At 32.3% G+C, this 17,664-nt stretch overlaps 1 protein-coding gene across 2 annotated transcripts in view; it reads right to left on the reverse strand.

Moving 5' to 3' along the window:
• Positions 1–3,067: 3,067 nt before the first annotated feature.
• LOC114332923 (beta-Ala-His dipeptidase-like) overlaps positions 3,068–17,664 on the reverse strand; it is a 73,854-nt gene continuing 59,257 nt past the window's right edge. For both annotated transcript variants that reach the window (XM_050642796.1, XM_028282713.2), the window contains exons 6-7: positions 15,867–16,197; positions 3,068–3,398 (exon numbers count right to left, since the gene is read on the reverse strand). In XM_050642796.1, the coding sequence (XP_050498753.1) occupies positions 3,159–3,398; positions 15,867–16,197 (571 nt within the window). In that variant the 3' untranslated portion in view covers positions 3,068–3,158. The remainder of the gene's footprint in view (positions 3,399–15,866; positions 16,198–17,664) is intronic.

The following is a 17,664-nucleotide window of genomic DNA, read 5'->3' on the forward strand; positions in this document are numbered from 1 at the left end:
CAGGGTGGTTCTAAAGTTATGACTTTAGGTGGGAAAGAAATGAGTAAAATCGATAAAACACCCTGTAACTCCGATATAAAAGTCGATAGGGCAAAAAATTTAGTACATCTAGAACGGTCTCGGTGACCTCTATTTACAATTAAAGTATTTCCGTTTCCCAATGAAACACCCTGTATACAGGAAATTAGAATATTTAACTTGTGAAATTTTGAGAAAAATTGAAATTCAAAAATTAGGAAATGTATCAAAGACTGTTTCAAATTGAGTTACATAAATCTTGTGTTTTCTTTTTAATATATACATGTTGAAAAATGACTGAAGGTCCAAAAAAACTATCCCAAAATAAAAATTCAAATTCTTTATAAATGTAAAGGAGAAGAAGAAGATTGATGGTGAAGTTATCATATTGTTAATTAAGTTTATTAAATTTGTATGAAGAAAGGAGATAAAAAGGATCTAAAGAATTACAGACCCATAACTTTACTAAATGTGATGTACAAACTATTAACCAAGATATTAACAAACAGATTAACAACTAAATTAGATGGATACCAGGCAAGAGAACAAGCCGGATTTAGAAAAAGCTTCAGTACAAATAACCACCTTTTAACGATGAAGATATTAATCGAAAAAGCTAACGAATATCATATCCCGCTATACATGGCATTTATTGACTTCGAAAAAGCATTTGATAGTGTGGAACACTGGGCAGTAAAGAATTCCCTACAAAACAGCAGAATAGACTACAGATATACCGACTTAATTACAAATATATATGATAAGGCAACAACAACTATCAAGCTAATGAAACAAACGGAGCCTATTAAAATAAACCGAGGAGTAAGACAAGGGGATACCATCTCGCCCAAGCTATTCAACCAAGCGCTAGAAGATGTGTTCAAACAACTGCACTGGGATGGTTTGGGTATAAACATAAACGGGCAATATCTGAATCACTTACGATATGCTGATGATATTGTATTAATAGCAGAAAGAAGTGAAGAATTACAAAGAATGATGGAAGAACTAGATAGAGAATCGACAAAGATAGGATTGAAGATGAATTACAGTAAAACAAAAACCATGACCAATCAACAAGAAGAACTAGTAATTACAGTGGCACAAACAAGAATAGAACAAGTAAAAGAATATATATATATATATATATATATATATATATATATCTAGGACAAATCACTAGATTAAATAAAGAAAATTAGACCGAAGAAATAAAGAGAAGAATAAGGTTGGCCTGGGCATCATTCGGAAAACTGTCATATTCTAAAGAACAGAAAATACCCGCAATACCTAAAAACAAAAGTCTTCAATCAATGTATACTCCCTGTTTTAATATATGGCTCTCAGACATGGACGTTTACAAAAGAGAATATGGAAAAAATAGCAAAGACAGAAAGAGCCATGGAAAGACAAATGCTGAACATTAAATTATCAGACAGGAAAAGAAACGAATGGATCCGTAACAAAACAAAAGTGAAAGTAGAAAACTACCCAAGTAGCAAAGCTTAAATGGAAGTTCGCCGGACACACCCTACGGCAGAAGGATGAAAGATTGACTAAGATGGTAATACATTGGAGACCATGGAACCACAAACGAAAAAGGGGAAGGCCACAGATGCGATGGTCAGATGACCTGAAGAAACACACTGGGTCAAAATGGATGCAAATTGCCCAAGATAGAGAGGCATGGAAGAAGGAAGAGGAGGCCTATATCCAAGGATGGATGTTTAGGGCTGATTAGATAGATAGATAGATAGATAGATGGACAATGTATAGCAATTTTTGTAATTAATCTTTTGACAATTTATTTTTCTTTAAAACAAGAAAGTTTCCAACTTTATTTAAAGTTTGTACATTATCCATCACTTGATACAAATTTAATCCACTTAAGAGGCTACATCAGAGCGCGGAAAACGCTTTTCAAGATTGCAGCTTTAATTTTAAATATTTTGTCGAGATATTTGGCACACATATGATTCAATAAAATTGTGTTTTGACTAGGAAAGTTTTGGGGTAGTTCTGATTTCTTTCATTATATATGGATTTTGGGCTGCTGAATCCGAATATGAGGTTTGCGGACAAAATTTCTTGTCGGAACATTGAAAAAATCGTGAAAAAAGCGAAAAATTTCAGCTTTTTCCCGCTTTTTTGCTCAAATCTCGAAAATTATTAACTTTTAGTAAATGGTCTGTTAATAGAAATTAAAGTACTTAAAATTATCTACAAATGTCACTATTTACTTTTTTTTCAGACGAACCGTTCGGCCTAAAGTACAAGTTGAAAATAGACAATTTTTAACGGTCTCGGCAAAACCCACTTTTTACATTCCAAAACTTTATTTTTTATTAGAATGCTGTCATTTGATAAATTTCTCCTAGTTTTCTGTACAAATAATAAATGTTAGTTCATAGGTATGAAAAATTGTGCCTCTATATAAAAATCCTTCATACGATTGAGTTGTGCCCATGAGAACTTTTTATCGGGATGCTTCAAAGAGTATTTTCCCAAAGTATGAACGAAATCCACTGGGACCTAATTTCCATAAGGTTTGTGCGGGGTACTTTAGTTTTAGTGTCAAGTTCTGCCGACGCACTGTTGAAAGTTCGCAGAACTTTCGAAAAAAAAATATTGATGACGCTCTGATGTAGCCTCTCAACAATATATTATGATAACTTTGCCATAAAGGTTCTTCTTCTGCTTTACATTTAAAAAAATTTAAATTTTTGTTTTGCGGATAACTTGTCAACTTTGCACCTTCAGTAATTTTTCAACCTGTATTTATTTAAAAAAAAAATAATATTTATGTAACTAAATTTCAGACAGTCTTTGATATATTTCCCAATTGTTGGATTTCAATTTTTCTGTTTCTGTTTCAGTCTTTTTTCAGTTCATTCTGCCGGTTGGGTACACTTCATATGGTAGAATTTTAACCTTACCATATTTGATTTTAAAGCTCATAAAAGCAATGTTTTATACTGGTTAAGAAGGTTTCCCTATACGAAACTGATCTTTTAGTTTTGTTTACTAAATTATTTATCTTAATCAATTATATATATTTTATTGCAAAAAAACATGTCTATAATCATACAAGTTTAACACTCTAAAGGGACTATAAAAATAAATGTATAGGTATAAAAATATTATGATTTTAAATGTGTTTTTGATTTAGGTTTCTCGGCTAGCTGGAACATGTAGGCCGCCAACAATTTTGTTCCTTCGTAGTAACATCTAGCAGAAATACTTTCATTCGCCTCAGCCTGATTTGAGTTCTTGGAACAAAGTGGTACCATAACAATATTCTTTTCGAGAACACTATCAAAAACAGTTGGGCTTTCCCTTCCTCGATCTTCTCTAATTAAATTTGGATCTTGCTTATAGATCTTAAATAGAAATCAATAGCAAAAATTTAAATAAAATATATAATAAATCGGTGGCGCCCAAAATCCCGACAGCCAAAATCCCGGCGGCCAAAACACCGACACGCCAGAATCCCGACACGCCAGAATTCCCGACAGGCCAAAATCCCGACATGCAACAATCCTCGCATAAGTAAAAATTCCGACCACTACATTGTGAATATTTATTGTTTCCTTTTCAAATGCAATACCGTATCATATTATAGAGTACTGAAATTGAAAAATTTTTACTTACTAATGCGTACGGGTAATAATTATTATGTATTTTAAAAGAAAAAGTTATTTAAACAGTTCATTTTATAATATAAATCTATACTTACTGAAATGGAAGGTTGTAAGTGACATGATAATATCTTACTAAGGAAGTAAAACTTCACTTATAGGTAGATGGTATATAAATCTATTAAAAATGTTTATCTAAAAAGATCCAAATTGGAGTGAAGTGGGTATATCACTAGTACAAAAAACACAAACGTTTTCGGCCAAATCATATCAAAATCATATCATTTTCGGACAAATCAGACAAACACATAAACGTTTTCGGCCTTAATACTAAGGTCTTTCGACCTAACTATGTAGCTAGTTCCAACTACTTTGGATCTGAAGTTTTCAACCTGATGATGGACTGATTGGTCCGAAAACGTTTGTGTTTTTTGTACTAGTGATGTACCCACTTCAATCCAATTTGGATCTTTTTAGATAAAAAATTTTAATAAATTTATATACCATCTACCTACAAGTGAAGTTTTACTTCCTTAGTAAGTTTTTATTATGGTATACAGCCAATGAGAGGAATCTTTTCCTTTATATTTTATATGATAATATCTATTATATAAAAGTAAACTTGAATTCAGGATTTGATTCTTCTTCTTTGAGTGCCTCTCCTATCGGAGATTGGATATCATTAGGGCGATTCTAATTTTATTTACTGCTGTTTTGAACAATTCGTTAGTGGTACAGCCAAACCACTCTCTCAAATTTCTCATCCAGGACATTCTTCTACGGCCTGGATTTCTTCGTCCTTGGATTTTTCCTTGCATTATATTTTGTAGGAATGTGTACTTCTGTCCTCTCATCAGGTGGCCTAAGTATTCAAGTTTTCTCTTTTTTATACTCCGTAGAACTTCTGGCTCGTTATTTATTCTGCGTATTACTTCTTCATTTGTAATTTTATCCACCCAACTTATTCGTAGTATACGGCGGTAGCACCACATCTCAAAGCTTTCAAGATTTTTAATATTCCTCTGTTTAAGAGTCCATGACTCAACACCGTAGAGCAAAGTACTGAATACATAGCATTTTAACATTCTAGTTCGTAGATGAATACTAATATCACGATTACAAAATAATTTTTTCATTTTTATAAAAGTAGACCTGGCAATTTCAATACGTCTTTTTATCTCGTGATTTTGGTCACCTGTTTCATTGATAAGGGTTCCCAAGTATTTGTATTCGTTTACTTTTTCAAGTTGGGTACCGTTTATTGTGATACTAGTGTCATTTATTGGATTCTTACTGAAGGTCATATATTTGGTTTTTTTGACGTTCATCCTTATGCCGTAGTTATTACATATCTCATTCATAGTTTCAACTAAATGTTGTAGATCTTCCGCTGTTCTTGCCATTATCACAGTATCGTCAGCATATCGAATGTTATTGATAACTTCTCCATTGACTATTATCCCTTCGTTTGCATATGAGAGAGCTTCTTGGCATATTTGTTCGCTGTAGATATTAAATAAGAGCGGTGACAATATACAACCCTGTCGTACTCCTCTACGTATTTCTATTTCGTCCGATGTTTGTTCTTCTATTTTTATATTAGCTCGCTGATTCCAGTACAGATTTAATATTATTTGTATGTCTCTGGTGTCAATGTTCTTACTCTCCAGGATTTCTTTGAGTTTACTGTGGCGTACTTTGTCAAAGGCCTTTTCAAAGTCTATAAAGCAGGCGTGTACCTCTTGGTTAACATCTAGGCATCTCTGTGTTAGAACGTTCAAGGCAAAGAGAGCATCCCTTGTACCTAATCCTTTTCTGAATCCCATCTGTGTATCGTTAATATCGATGTCTAGTTTTTGATAGATTCGGTTGTGGATGACTCTAAGAAATATTTTAAGCAGGTGACTCATCAAGGAGATTGTTCGATGATCTGAACATTGCATTGCCTTAGTTTTCTTCGGTATGGTGACAAACGTAGACAGCAACCATTCTTGCGGTATTATACCAGTACTGTATATTGTATTGAATATATGCAATATTATGGTTACGGATTTATCATTCAAAAGCTTCAGCAGTTCTGTAGGGATTTCATCAGGTCCGTTTGCTTTTCCATTTTTAGCGTTTCTTATTGCGTATTCTACTTCTTCTTTCAATATGTCTGGCCCAGTTGCATTGATTATCTGAGTTAAGTTGTTTCTATCGTCTTCAAATAATTCATTCAGGTATTCTGTCCATCTTTTTATTTTATTCTCTAGATCTACAATAAGATTTCCATCTTTGTCTTTAAGTTTACCTATTTCGCATTTCTTTATGCTTCTTGTTATCTCTTTTACTTTTTTGTGCATATTGAACGCATCGTACTTTTTCTCATAGGTTTCCATTTCTTCACACTGTTCTTTAATCCACGCCTCTTTGGCTTCTTTTATTCTCTTTTTTATGTGTTTGTTTATTTCTTTGTATTTATCTAGGTAATTCTTCATCTTTCTTCTTTGTTCCATCAAGTCTAGTATGTCCTGTGTCATCCACCCCTTGTTCTTTGTTGTTGTTTTTGTCAGATGTTTCTTTCCTGCTGTTTGTATAGCTGTATTTATGTAATTTTTGGTTAACGTTATCCGTCTCATTAATTTGTTGTTGCACTGAACTGAGGTTTTCATTTATTTCTTCTCCTGTTTCTTGTCGTATATTTTTATTTCTAAGTTTATCTAATTCTAGTGTCTTTCTGTGTGGTCTCCTAATCTTTTTTGGTCTCGCCTCTATCACAGTAACTACCGGGTTATGGTCTGAGCCTATATCAGCTCCTGGGTACGTCTTAGTACATTTAACAGCATTACGATACCTCCTTGCTATCAGAATGTAGTCTATTTGATTTCTCACTATTTTTTCTTTGGTATGTTGTGGAGATGTCCATGTATATAATGGCCGAGGAGGTAATTTGAAAAGGGTGTTTGTTATTACGAAGTCTTCGCTCTGGCAAAATTGAATCAATCGATCTCCTCTGTCGTTTCTGTTTCCAAGTCCATAGTTTCCTACATGTTCTCCTACCTTACCTTGACCGACCTTGGCATTAAGATCGCCTATTATTATGTTAATGTGATGCTTTTCTATTGCTTTCAGCATTTCTTCTAAGTCGTTGTAGAATTGTTCTATTTCATCGTCATCTTTATCTGCTGTTGGTGCATAGACTTGAATAAGATTTATTAAGTTATGTCTTTCTTTAATTTGTATTAATATTAAGCGTTCTGAGTAAGGAGTACAGGTAATCAGAGAATTTTTCCATTTCTTTGAAATGATGATTCCAACTCCGTACCGATGGGTGTTGTTGTCGATTCCGGAGTAATAAAATACGCCATCATTTCGTGTTGAACATTTCCCAGATCCTGGCCATTGTGTATCGCTGATTCCTAAAACATCGATGTTTAGTCTATTCATTTCTTGTTCAACATTATCCAGTTTTCCTGCAGAGAACAAACTTCTCACATTCCACGTTGCAACTCTTAAAGTTGTTGGTTTCTGCATTTTTGTACAAGGATTTTGCAGGTTTACGACCGAGTGAGCCTTGTAGTCTTGTGCTTTTCTCTCTCTGCCGGATCTTGGTATGCGATTCCCATGATCAGTAGAGTTTCCACTATTTTTTGTGTACACCGTAATGACTTAACTAGGGGTACTCTATGAGTCTTTAATGCAGTGGTTCCCCGTTGCTTTCTGCATCCTTCCACCGTTGACCATCCTTGGTTCATCCGCCTTCAAGACCGATTTCTCGATCTCAGGACAAAAAAGTGCCCTTCCACATACTAGCTCATCCGCCCGAAGCCGTTGGCCAGTAAGTGGTGGGATTGCTTATACATATTATATTGGACTATACAGGGTGATTGATTAGTAGGGTAAAGCTCAATAGCTCCGCTATAGTAATAGATAGCAATAAAAGTTAATAACAAAATTTTAGCAACCTTTGAGCTTCACATTACAAAATTAGTTAGAATGTTACAGGGTGTTCGATAACACATTAGCAGACCTAATTTATATTTTTTTTTTTTTAGATAGAACACCCTATACTTTATTTTATATTCGAAATCCTGTTAACTTCTCCATCACAAAAGTATAATGGTTTTTAATGTTATACAGGGTATTTACAAAGTTATAACCAATTTTGAATGAAAATCGTAACAAGTTCAACTCCCTGTATAAATAAAAATAAGCACAACAGCAATGGTTTATTAATGCCATATTTTTTTATTTATTGTCAAAATTTTTAAGAATTATTGATATTGCTAATTTTCTTTATATCAAATACAGGGTGAGTCAAAACGCAAGTACATTATTTTCTCAGTAATGTTAAATGGAACACCTTATATTTTATATCATTATTTAAAAGTAACATTAACGTACTTTAATTTTTATATAACATTCCCTATGCCCAAATTTATTAGTTTTCGAGATATTTTCATTTTTCAGAGCAAATTATTCTGTGTTTAAATTTATCTAAATTTTAAGTAAGCCATGACTGAATTGATAACTGAAGATTACCGATTATCAATCCGGTAATCAATGTAACACTGTAGCAAATAAATAAATAAAAATAATTTATTAGTAATACATTTTACAAACAAAAACACAACCACTATATGCAACATTTTTGAAACAATTAAAAACTATCTTTTTATGTAAATGCAACAAATAAACAAAGAAAATTAGTAATAAATTTTACAAAAAAGCACACAAACACAAAATACAATATTTTGTGAAGACAATTAAACACTACTTTTGTATGTAAATGTAACAATGTAACAAATAATGAACGAAACATAATTTATCAGTAATACATATTGCAAAAACACATGTTTGAAAAATTAGAAGCTACTTTTAATAAAATATTTTTAATATTTAATTACATAAGGTGTTCAAAATTATCTCCTAACACATTTATGTACGCCTAAAAACGATCATTGAATAAGCTACTTACTCCACGGAGCATTTGTAAATTAACACATCGAAATACACTTTGTATTCTATTTTTCATCTCATCTCTTGCTGTTGGAGGTATTTAATAAACTTCATTCGTAACCCCAAAAAAATCAGTCCAGTTTATTAAATTCTGGTGATTTGGGTGGCCACGCTACTGGTCCATTGAAGAATGAAAATATCTCGAAAACTAATAAATTTAGACATAGAGAATGTTATCTAAAAATTAAAGTACGGTAATGGTACTTTTCAATAGTGATATAAAATACAGGGTGTTCCATTTAAAATTACTGAGAAAATAATGTACTTGCGTTTTGACTCACCCTGTATTTGATATAAAGAAAATTAGCAATATCGACCATTCTTGAAAATTTTGACAATACGTTAAAAAATATGGCATTAATAAACCATTGTTGTTTTGCTTATTTTTATTTATACAGGGAGTTGAACTTGTTACGATTTTCATACAAAATTGGTTATAACTTTGTAAATACCCTGTATAACATTACAAACCATTATATTTTTGTGATAGAAGTTAACAGGATTTCGAATTTAAAATAAAATATAGGGTGTTCCATTTAAAAAAACATAAGTTTGGTCTGCCACTGTGTTATCGAACACCGTAACATTCTAATTTTGTAATGTGAAGCTCAAAGGTGGCTAAAATTTTTGTTATTAACTTTTATTGCTATCTATTACTATAGCGGAGCTATTGAGCTTTACCCTACTAATCAATCACCCTGTATATTAGCAAAAAAAATAATTTAATTCATACACCCATGTTAGAAATTTTATTTAGAAAATTAGTTCATATTAAATGGTAAATACTTTTGTTTAGCAATAAAAAATAAAAAACAGATGGCCATAAACAAAAAACCAGAAATAAATGTAATAATATGTTAAAAAGGAACTTATCAAACTTGTCGGGATTCTGGCGTGTCGGGATTTTGGCCGTCGGGATTTTGGCTGTCGGGATTTTGGCTGTCGGGATTTTAGGGTAGACCCATAAATATATCCTGCACCTCAGAAAAAAACCATAAAACCACCCATAAAAATCAAGAATTTTATATTTTTATCTTATTTATATCATATTAAATCTATTGTGTATTAATAGCCCAGTAACTGACCGTTTTGGAGTGTAATTTTCAGGGTCAACTCCAAATTGCATGAAAATTTGGGTTTACGTTCTACTTACACTCCACTTCAAATTTGAATTTGTACCGTCGGTTGCTTTTACTTGGGGGGTGACAGTCACCCCTTCTCGGAGGTGACAGTCACCCTTCTCATTTTAAACGCGCGTTTAAAATATGATCCGGAAATAGGTAAATTGACTAATTCTAAGCAACTTTTGTTTTATAGAGTTTTTTTAAATCAAGTCAATACTTGTCGAGTTATTTGCGATTGAAAATGTTAATTTTTTGACAAAAATAACACATTTTCAGGCATTTTCTCACAAATAACTTAAAAACTAAGTATTTTATCGAAAACAATATCCTTCGCAAAAATCTAGCCTATAAAAAACCGAAAGAAATGATGTATTATTGAAGTCTATAAACTGAGTAAAAGCAAATTTTTAGCTCATGAAAAATACTGTCCTATTCGTCAAATTCCAAATCGAATATTTTAAAGTGAAATAACCAAAAAGTCAAGCAATTTTCGGGAAAAACTTAACCTAGTAGAAGCAGAGTTATAGCTAATTAAAAATAGGTTAATATTCGTCAAATTCCAAAGAGAATATTTTAACGTAAAATAACCAAAAAATAAAGCACTTTTTGGGGAAAACTTATTACAACTTTTTTAAAGTGTTTAAAAAAAGCTTTATTTCTGTTTTTTTAAGTTTCTAGCATCCAAACTAAACGAGTTACGCTCAAAATAAAGTTGACCCTTATTTTTGGTAAAAAAATAATCGTGAAAATCTCCCTCTATTTATCACCCTAAATAAAATTAATCGTTACCACTTTATCATTTACTTTGTGTGTATGTGTATTGTTTATACGATCTGTAAGTTTCTCCTGTTCGAAGTGCTTATTTTGGAAAAAATTTGGTTTTATAGTAAACAACTTAAGGCCATCGGTACATAATTCGCAAATATTTTACGGCTATCCCTACTTTTACTGTCTTTACATGGATAATATGTAAACATTACTAGAATGTCATTCTACTTGAAAATGTCATCATTAACTTAAAGAGATGGCTTTTGAATGTTCTTGGATAACTGTTATTTGTATAATTGCAAATTATTAATTCAGTTAATAAATTTGATAATTTTTTCACTAACTATGTATTCAGTGATTGTAATAATTAATATGTACAACAAAAACTAATACTCAATCGAGAAAAGAGGAAAAGTGTTAAAGTGATTTCTTAATAATATATTGTTACTATGAAACGCTTACAATTTTGAACATCTTTAACAACAAAATACTTGGATCACAGAATATATTATCCTGATGTATTCTCTGCTTGGATCTTCCACAAATAATACACAATAAATAACTTTTTATTAAGTTCGCGTCTTAAATCAATTATTTATCAAATACACTATACATCAATATTATTTAATCAACAACTCAAAATGTTCCCGATGCCATGTCAAATATTTAAAATTGTCACTGATTGTCAATGTCTGACTGACAATGTTCTATTCGACTGAGTGCGTTGTAAGACGAAGATAGATTTGGAAAATATTACCACGGACATTGTGTTTATTTTTTTCGAATCCTGAAAAAACCAATAAATATTTTTGAAAAATTTAAACGCAGAATGAAAGACTAAATTATTACCGAGGGCCGAAAGTTTCTTAGAATAAATGAAAAGTTTATTTTGAATGAGATATTTGAAATTAAAAATCACACTAAATTTTCTCTTAGTTTTTCACCCCTGTAACTTATTAAAATAAACATTATAGAAGTCAAGGGCGGATCCAGGACCGATTTTCGGGAGGGGCCATAAACTTTTTTTGGGGAGGGGTATCAGGGGGTCTGGGGATAATTTTTAAAAATTACTGTTACAATGGTGACTTTTCAGGCACTTTACATACACTTTTGAGTGCCATAAAGACATTCAAAACTTATCCTTATTAAAGTATTATTAAAGCCAGTACCAATTTCTACACATTTCTTCGGATCCAAGTGCAGTACTTTCAACAAGTTTAATACTACTTTTCCCAATGCTTCTCCTGTCAGACCTTGTTCTTTCCGTCTTTCTTGATTTTGAACTTAACAAAGTTTTCACGAATGTTGTTATTGTGTATATGCATCTCAAATTTAGAGAAAGCTGTTCCACGTGGGATACGTCGGTCGTTTCGTCAAATAGGACAGAGTAATAATTTGCACTTTGAACCTGATTCATTATTTGATCAATTATTTCTTCACCGCAAAATATTATCAATTGATTTTGACTAGGCTGCTAATGTATGTTACTCGGGAAGATGCTGTGGATAGGTGTTGTTTAAAAGCCTTATCTCCTGATGCGATTTTAAATCTTAACAATTCCCTTCAGTGCTAGGTCCAGCATCTTCGTCCAGAAGCAGAAGGCCATCATCACGATGGCCTCTTAGAGAAATATTATTGGTCGTAGTCTTTCTCTATTTTCTTGTATCTGTTTAGACCTCTGAGCGTCTATCTGTTTAATGACTGACTTTTGCCATTACGATCACTTTATAGAAAATCCAGGCCCACCATCCTGGTATGCTGTTTTTTCATGGGTTTTTATGGCTCCGTCTTTGCCCATGAGTTTGGCGAAAGATGTTAAAGGTTTCGTGACAAGGCTTTGGGCTGTCAATGTCATCCCTTTATTGTGACCATATTTTTTATTAGAAAAATAAAATGCAATACTTGCAAAACAATCCTTTTTGAATAGCAAAGGTACTAACCAACTCCTTTGTTCTAAGTGCTGATGACCCAAGTAACGCTTCATTTCTTTTTTATTCTTTGTGTGTACAGAATATGGAAATTGATGCGATTTTGATGGTTGCCAAAGTCGTTCTAACAATTGGTACTTTGTAAAATTATCAAAATTTTGATTTACAAAACATCATATGCCATTCTTGAAGCTTCTGTTACTGGTTTTATTCAATTCTAGTCCAGAAGACATATTTATCCCCTGTTCTGTACATAATATATGTGTTTGAAACTAAAAACTTCTATTTTTTTAAATCTCGGAGGGGCCATGGCCCCCATGGCCCCCTCCCTGGATCCGCCCTTGATAGAAGTTCTCAGGGACTTTCGGCCCTCGCTAATAACGTAATCTTTCATTCTGCATTTAGATTTTTCAAAAATATTTATTAGTTTTCTCAGGATTCGAAAAAAATGAATCCCCATTTGAATAGCATTGCAGCCGGAAATACGTACTTAGCCATCCTCTTAATAACAATAGTATAACTTTAAAAGTATAAGTGATACAAAAAATCTCAAAGAATAAAAAATGTAGGTTTTGCTTTTATACATATAATAATTTCATTTTGTTTTTCTATAAGACAAAAACTGGTTAAAATATTACTGTTCAAATTTTGCATACACTCGTGATTAGTGACTCGTTCAACTGTAACTCTTTTAAAATAACCACTTTAAACCGATGAAATTTGCAGATCATATAAAAAATACATAAGTAAAGTAAATTGTTTGTGAAGCGGTAACGATTAACTTCATTTTAATACATTTTAATACAATACAAGTTAATACGTTTCGAGTTATTTGCGAGTAAATATTTTCATTTTTTAACAAAAAAAAACACATTTTCAGAAAAACAACCAAAAAATGATGCACTTTTTGCTTAGATATTATACCAAGCAACAAGTTCGCTAATCGGGCTTTTCAAAAAAAATTTATGTTTGGAATTGAAAGGCCTTCATTTCAAAGCCTTAAAGAATAAAAAAAGTTATTTTAACAATAAATAATGCAATTGCAAAAAACGGCCATTTTGGACCTTTCGCAGACTGTTTTGCAAAAACAAACTAACGAAATTAAACTTGCTCAATTTATAGGTTTTTAATTTACATACTAAGCTGCATAATTAAAGATGTTCAAAATTTTTGGTTACATTTTAGTAGAATTTATTCCTGGCATCGTCCTTTACAACACCTGATAGGTTTCAAAAATTCCTGAATTATAACACGTTTTTTCATCCACAGCCTGGGGTAAGATATACACACACCGGCAAAATTAGCCGAACACCTTAAAAATGGGACAGGTTTGATGTCTCGAATTTCATAAACCAGTGGTGCGATTTGAGTGACTCTTTTAGTATGTTATAGCCTTAATATTTAAGAATATCGTTGTAATAATATTGTTGCTAGACAGGTAAATATCATTTTATACCGGGTGTACCAATCATACTGTGTTTTTTTCTTAAAGTTTGGGACACCCTGTGGAATATTCTAGCATATGTAAAATATTAAAATTAATGCTCAATTGTAGACCTAGGCCTTCTTAACATTTTCCTTTTTGATTCATTTACATATGTGAGATAATAAAAAAGTTATGTGCGTTAACAACTATCCATGTTTTTCATCAATAAATCCTCATAGTAGGGGAAAAGGTATACTAAATTTGCAGTTACTCGAGCGTTATGGGGACCTATTGGAATGTGAAGAGTATGTGCTAAAATCAGAAAAATTTAAGTTAAGTTTTCCATAAAGTGGGGGACTTTTCATTTTTTAATTTAATTTTCCATTTGAAACCATCGTTTTTCTCCGATTATAGCGCTATTTATCCATAATTCGAAAAAATGTGTCGAATAAAAGTTGCTTATTTTTACGTAAAGAATCCATATCTGCAATAAAAATTGGGGGCTCCTATTTAAGATTTTAAATTAAATCCCCCACGCCACCTCCGTGGGGGCTCGTGACACCCCACGGAGAGGAGTGAGGGGTTAATTAAAAATTTTAAATACGAACCTTGCGATGGCGAAATGAACATCAGATCGTAAAACTGCAAAATACACCTATTCAATATTTTTCAAAAATCTACCGAATGGCACCACACACGACCCCCACAGAGGTGGGGTGGGGTTTACTTTAAAATCTTAAATAGGAGCCCCCAATTTTTATTGCAGATTTGGATCCTTGACGTAAAAATAAGTAACTTTTATTCGACACTTTTTTTCCTATTATGGATAGATGACGCTATAAAATCGGAAAAAAGATTGGTGGAAATGGAAAATTAAATTAAAAAATGGAGAGTCCCACACTTTATGGAAAACTTAACTTAACTTTTTTTGGTTTTAGCACCCACCCTTCACAATCCAATAGATCCCCATAACGCTCGAGTAACTGCAAATTTAGCATACTTTCCTCTCCTACCATGAGGATTTATTGATAAAAAACATGGCTAGTTGTTAAAGCAGATAACTTTTTTATTTTCCAACATAAGGAAATGAATCAAAAAATAAAATATTAAGAAAGCCTAAGTCTACAATCTAGTTTTAATTTTAATATTTTATATATGCCAGAATATTCCACAGAGTGTTCCGAACTTTAAGAAAAAAACACAGTATGATTGTTACACCCGGTATAAAATGATGTTTACCTGTCTAGCAGCAATATTATTACACCGATATTCTTAAATAATAAGGCTATAACATACTAAAAGAATTACTCAAATCGGACTACTGGTTTATGGAATTCGAGACATCAAACATGTCCCATTTTTAACGTGTTCGGCTAATTTTGCCGGTGTGTGTAGTTTTACAAAATTTATGGCAAATACGAATTACAAGTTTAAATTTAATTCTGATGGTTAGCTGTAGATACTAAATCAAAATATCTTTGAGACGTAAATTAGCCATCACTGATCTAGTATGTACCTGAATCATAGCTTTCCTCGCTGCTTGAAAATTATGAGAACCCACTCGCAGACTGTTTTGCAATAACAAACTAACGAAATTAAACTTGCTCAATTTGTAGGTTTTTAATTTAAATACTAAGCTGCATAATTACATTTTAGTAGAATTTATTCCTGGCATCGTCCTTTACAACACCTGATAGGTTTCAAAAATTCCTGAATTATAATACATACGTTAATCAACTATTTTCAATGGGAAATTTAATTATAAAAATGCCACAAGGAAATAGCTTCAGAACAACATTATAATACGTTTTTTCATCCACAACCTGGGGTAAGATATAGTTTAACAAAATTTATGGCAAATACGAATTACAAGTTTAAATTTAATTCTGATGGTTAGCTGTAGATACTAAATCAAGATATCTTTGGGACGTAGTTTAGCCATCACTGATCTATTAGTATGTACCTGAATCATAGCTTTCCTCGCTGCTTGAAAATTATGAGAACCCGGATTTTCAATCCACGTTCTGGTAGATCGCAACAGTTTGCATGTGACTCTGTTGTTTATATTCAACGTTTTGATAACATTTTTAATATGATTTTGGATCCTTTCTTCAGTTTTGTCGATTATTTGACGTGGTACTATCTTCACTATGAAATGTCTTTTAACGATATTCATATCTTTTTTATCGCAAATACATTCGTCTATGTCGTCAATAAATATTTGTGGCAGTCTCCAGAGACTCATGAGAAGCCTCACTTGGTCCCAGGACTTTTTGTGTGGCGGTAAAGAGTCCCTAAAAAATATTAAAATTAATTAAATACTGATAACAAGAATTGTTTTTAAAAAAATGTATGTGGCATTAATATTTTTTTTATTATAAACTTATTACAAAGAATATTCTTAAACTTTCTGAAAAAATGTAGGTCCCCTGATATTATAAATAGGAATCGATGGAAATGTGTCACTCGAGTAATAAATCTAAAAGTTTGCAAATGTAAACTAAGTACTACTATTAGTAATAGTTATTTATGAAACAGTTCGTGAAGTATGCTTTTTGCGAACGCACGCGATGTTTAGAGCACGAGCGACAGCGGCGCGAGTGCTATACATCGCGTAACCATTTTTCCGTTTTTTTTTTGTTTTTTGATACAATTTTATACATAATTTTCAAAAAAGGTAACACCGTCACTAGAATAGGTAAAAAACTGAAAAATAATTGGGGTTTGCTTAATAAAACATTTTTGTAACGCCATCCATTTTCCAGATACCGGGCGTTGAAGAAAACAAAATTTTACACATTTTTTACGATTTTGCCGAAACTACTGGCGACATTGTAATAAAACTTGGCGGGTTTTAAGAGGTTGTTATTGTGCATGTTTTGACATACAATTAAGGATTTGATATTCATCATTGGCTCGCATAGGGGTAATGGTCTGAAATTTTCAAAGAAAAAAAGATAGTACGCCACTGAGATATTTCAAATTAACAATCATTTTTGAATCCCTCGTTCAATTTGCAATAAAAAAATCTATCTTCTCATTTTTTCATACGACGCGCGTCGTATGAAAATGAATGGATGTACGAGTTTATGTAGATGTAGAACAGGGGTGGGCAAACTGCGGCCCGCGGGCTGCATGCGGCCCTTTAGACAGTTTTTTGCGGCCCGAGGAGAAAAAGTGAATTATTTTCATTTCAAGATTTTTTCTAATTATTGCTAATATTGATAATTAAATATAGATAGATAATGCAGCTAATAATATTATCACTTTCGCAGCGGGTGATTTCTCCGCAAATTTTCAACATACGGCGGGCAATGATTTAGATTTTCGGCACAGAGATTTATCGGCTCCCTCAATGAAATCCATGAAATTTCAACAAATGAAAATGATATTTTCGAAGTAGTCAGGAACTGTGTGGAAAATTTTGAATTAACCCGTAACCACCTAGTAAGAGTAACAACTGACGGAGCACCAAATTTAAGAGGAGCAAATATTGTAACGTTGAGAAAATTTAAAGATTATGTTCCACAGTTTCCAGAACATGATTTATTATTCTTCACTGCATAATCCATCATCAGATATTGTGCAAAAATGTTTTGCAAGTGGACAACGTCATTTTAATTATAACTAATATTGTTATGATAACTGTATTAGTTCAATAGGATTAAATCATCGTGAATTCAAAGCATTTTTGGAAGTGTTAGAGACAGAACATGCTGATGTCTTATACCACAATCAACAATCATATTCGATAATTAAGT

This window comes from Diabrotica virgifera, chromosome 2, assembly GCF_917563875.1.
Source record: "Diabrotica virgifera virgifera chromosome 2, PGI_DIABVI_V3a".
NCBI lineage: Eukaryota > Metazoa > Arthropoda > Insecta > Coleoptera > Chrysomelidae > Diabrotica > Diabrotica virgifera.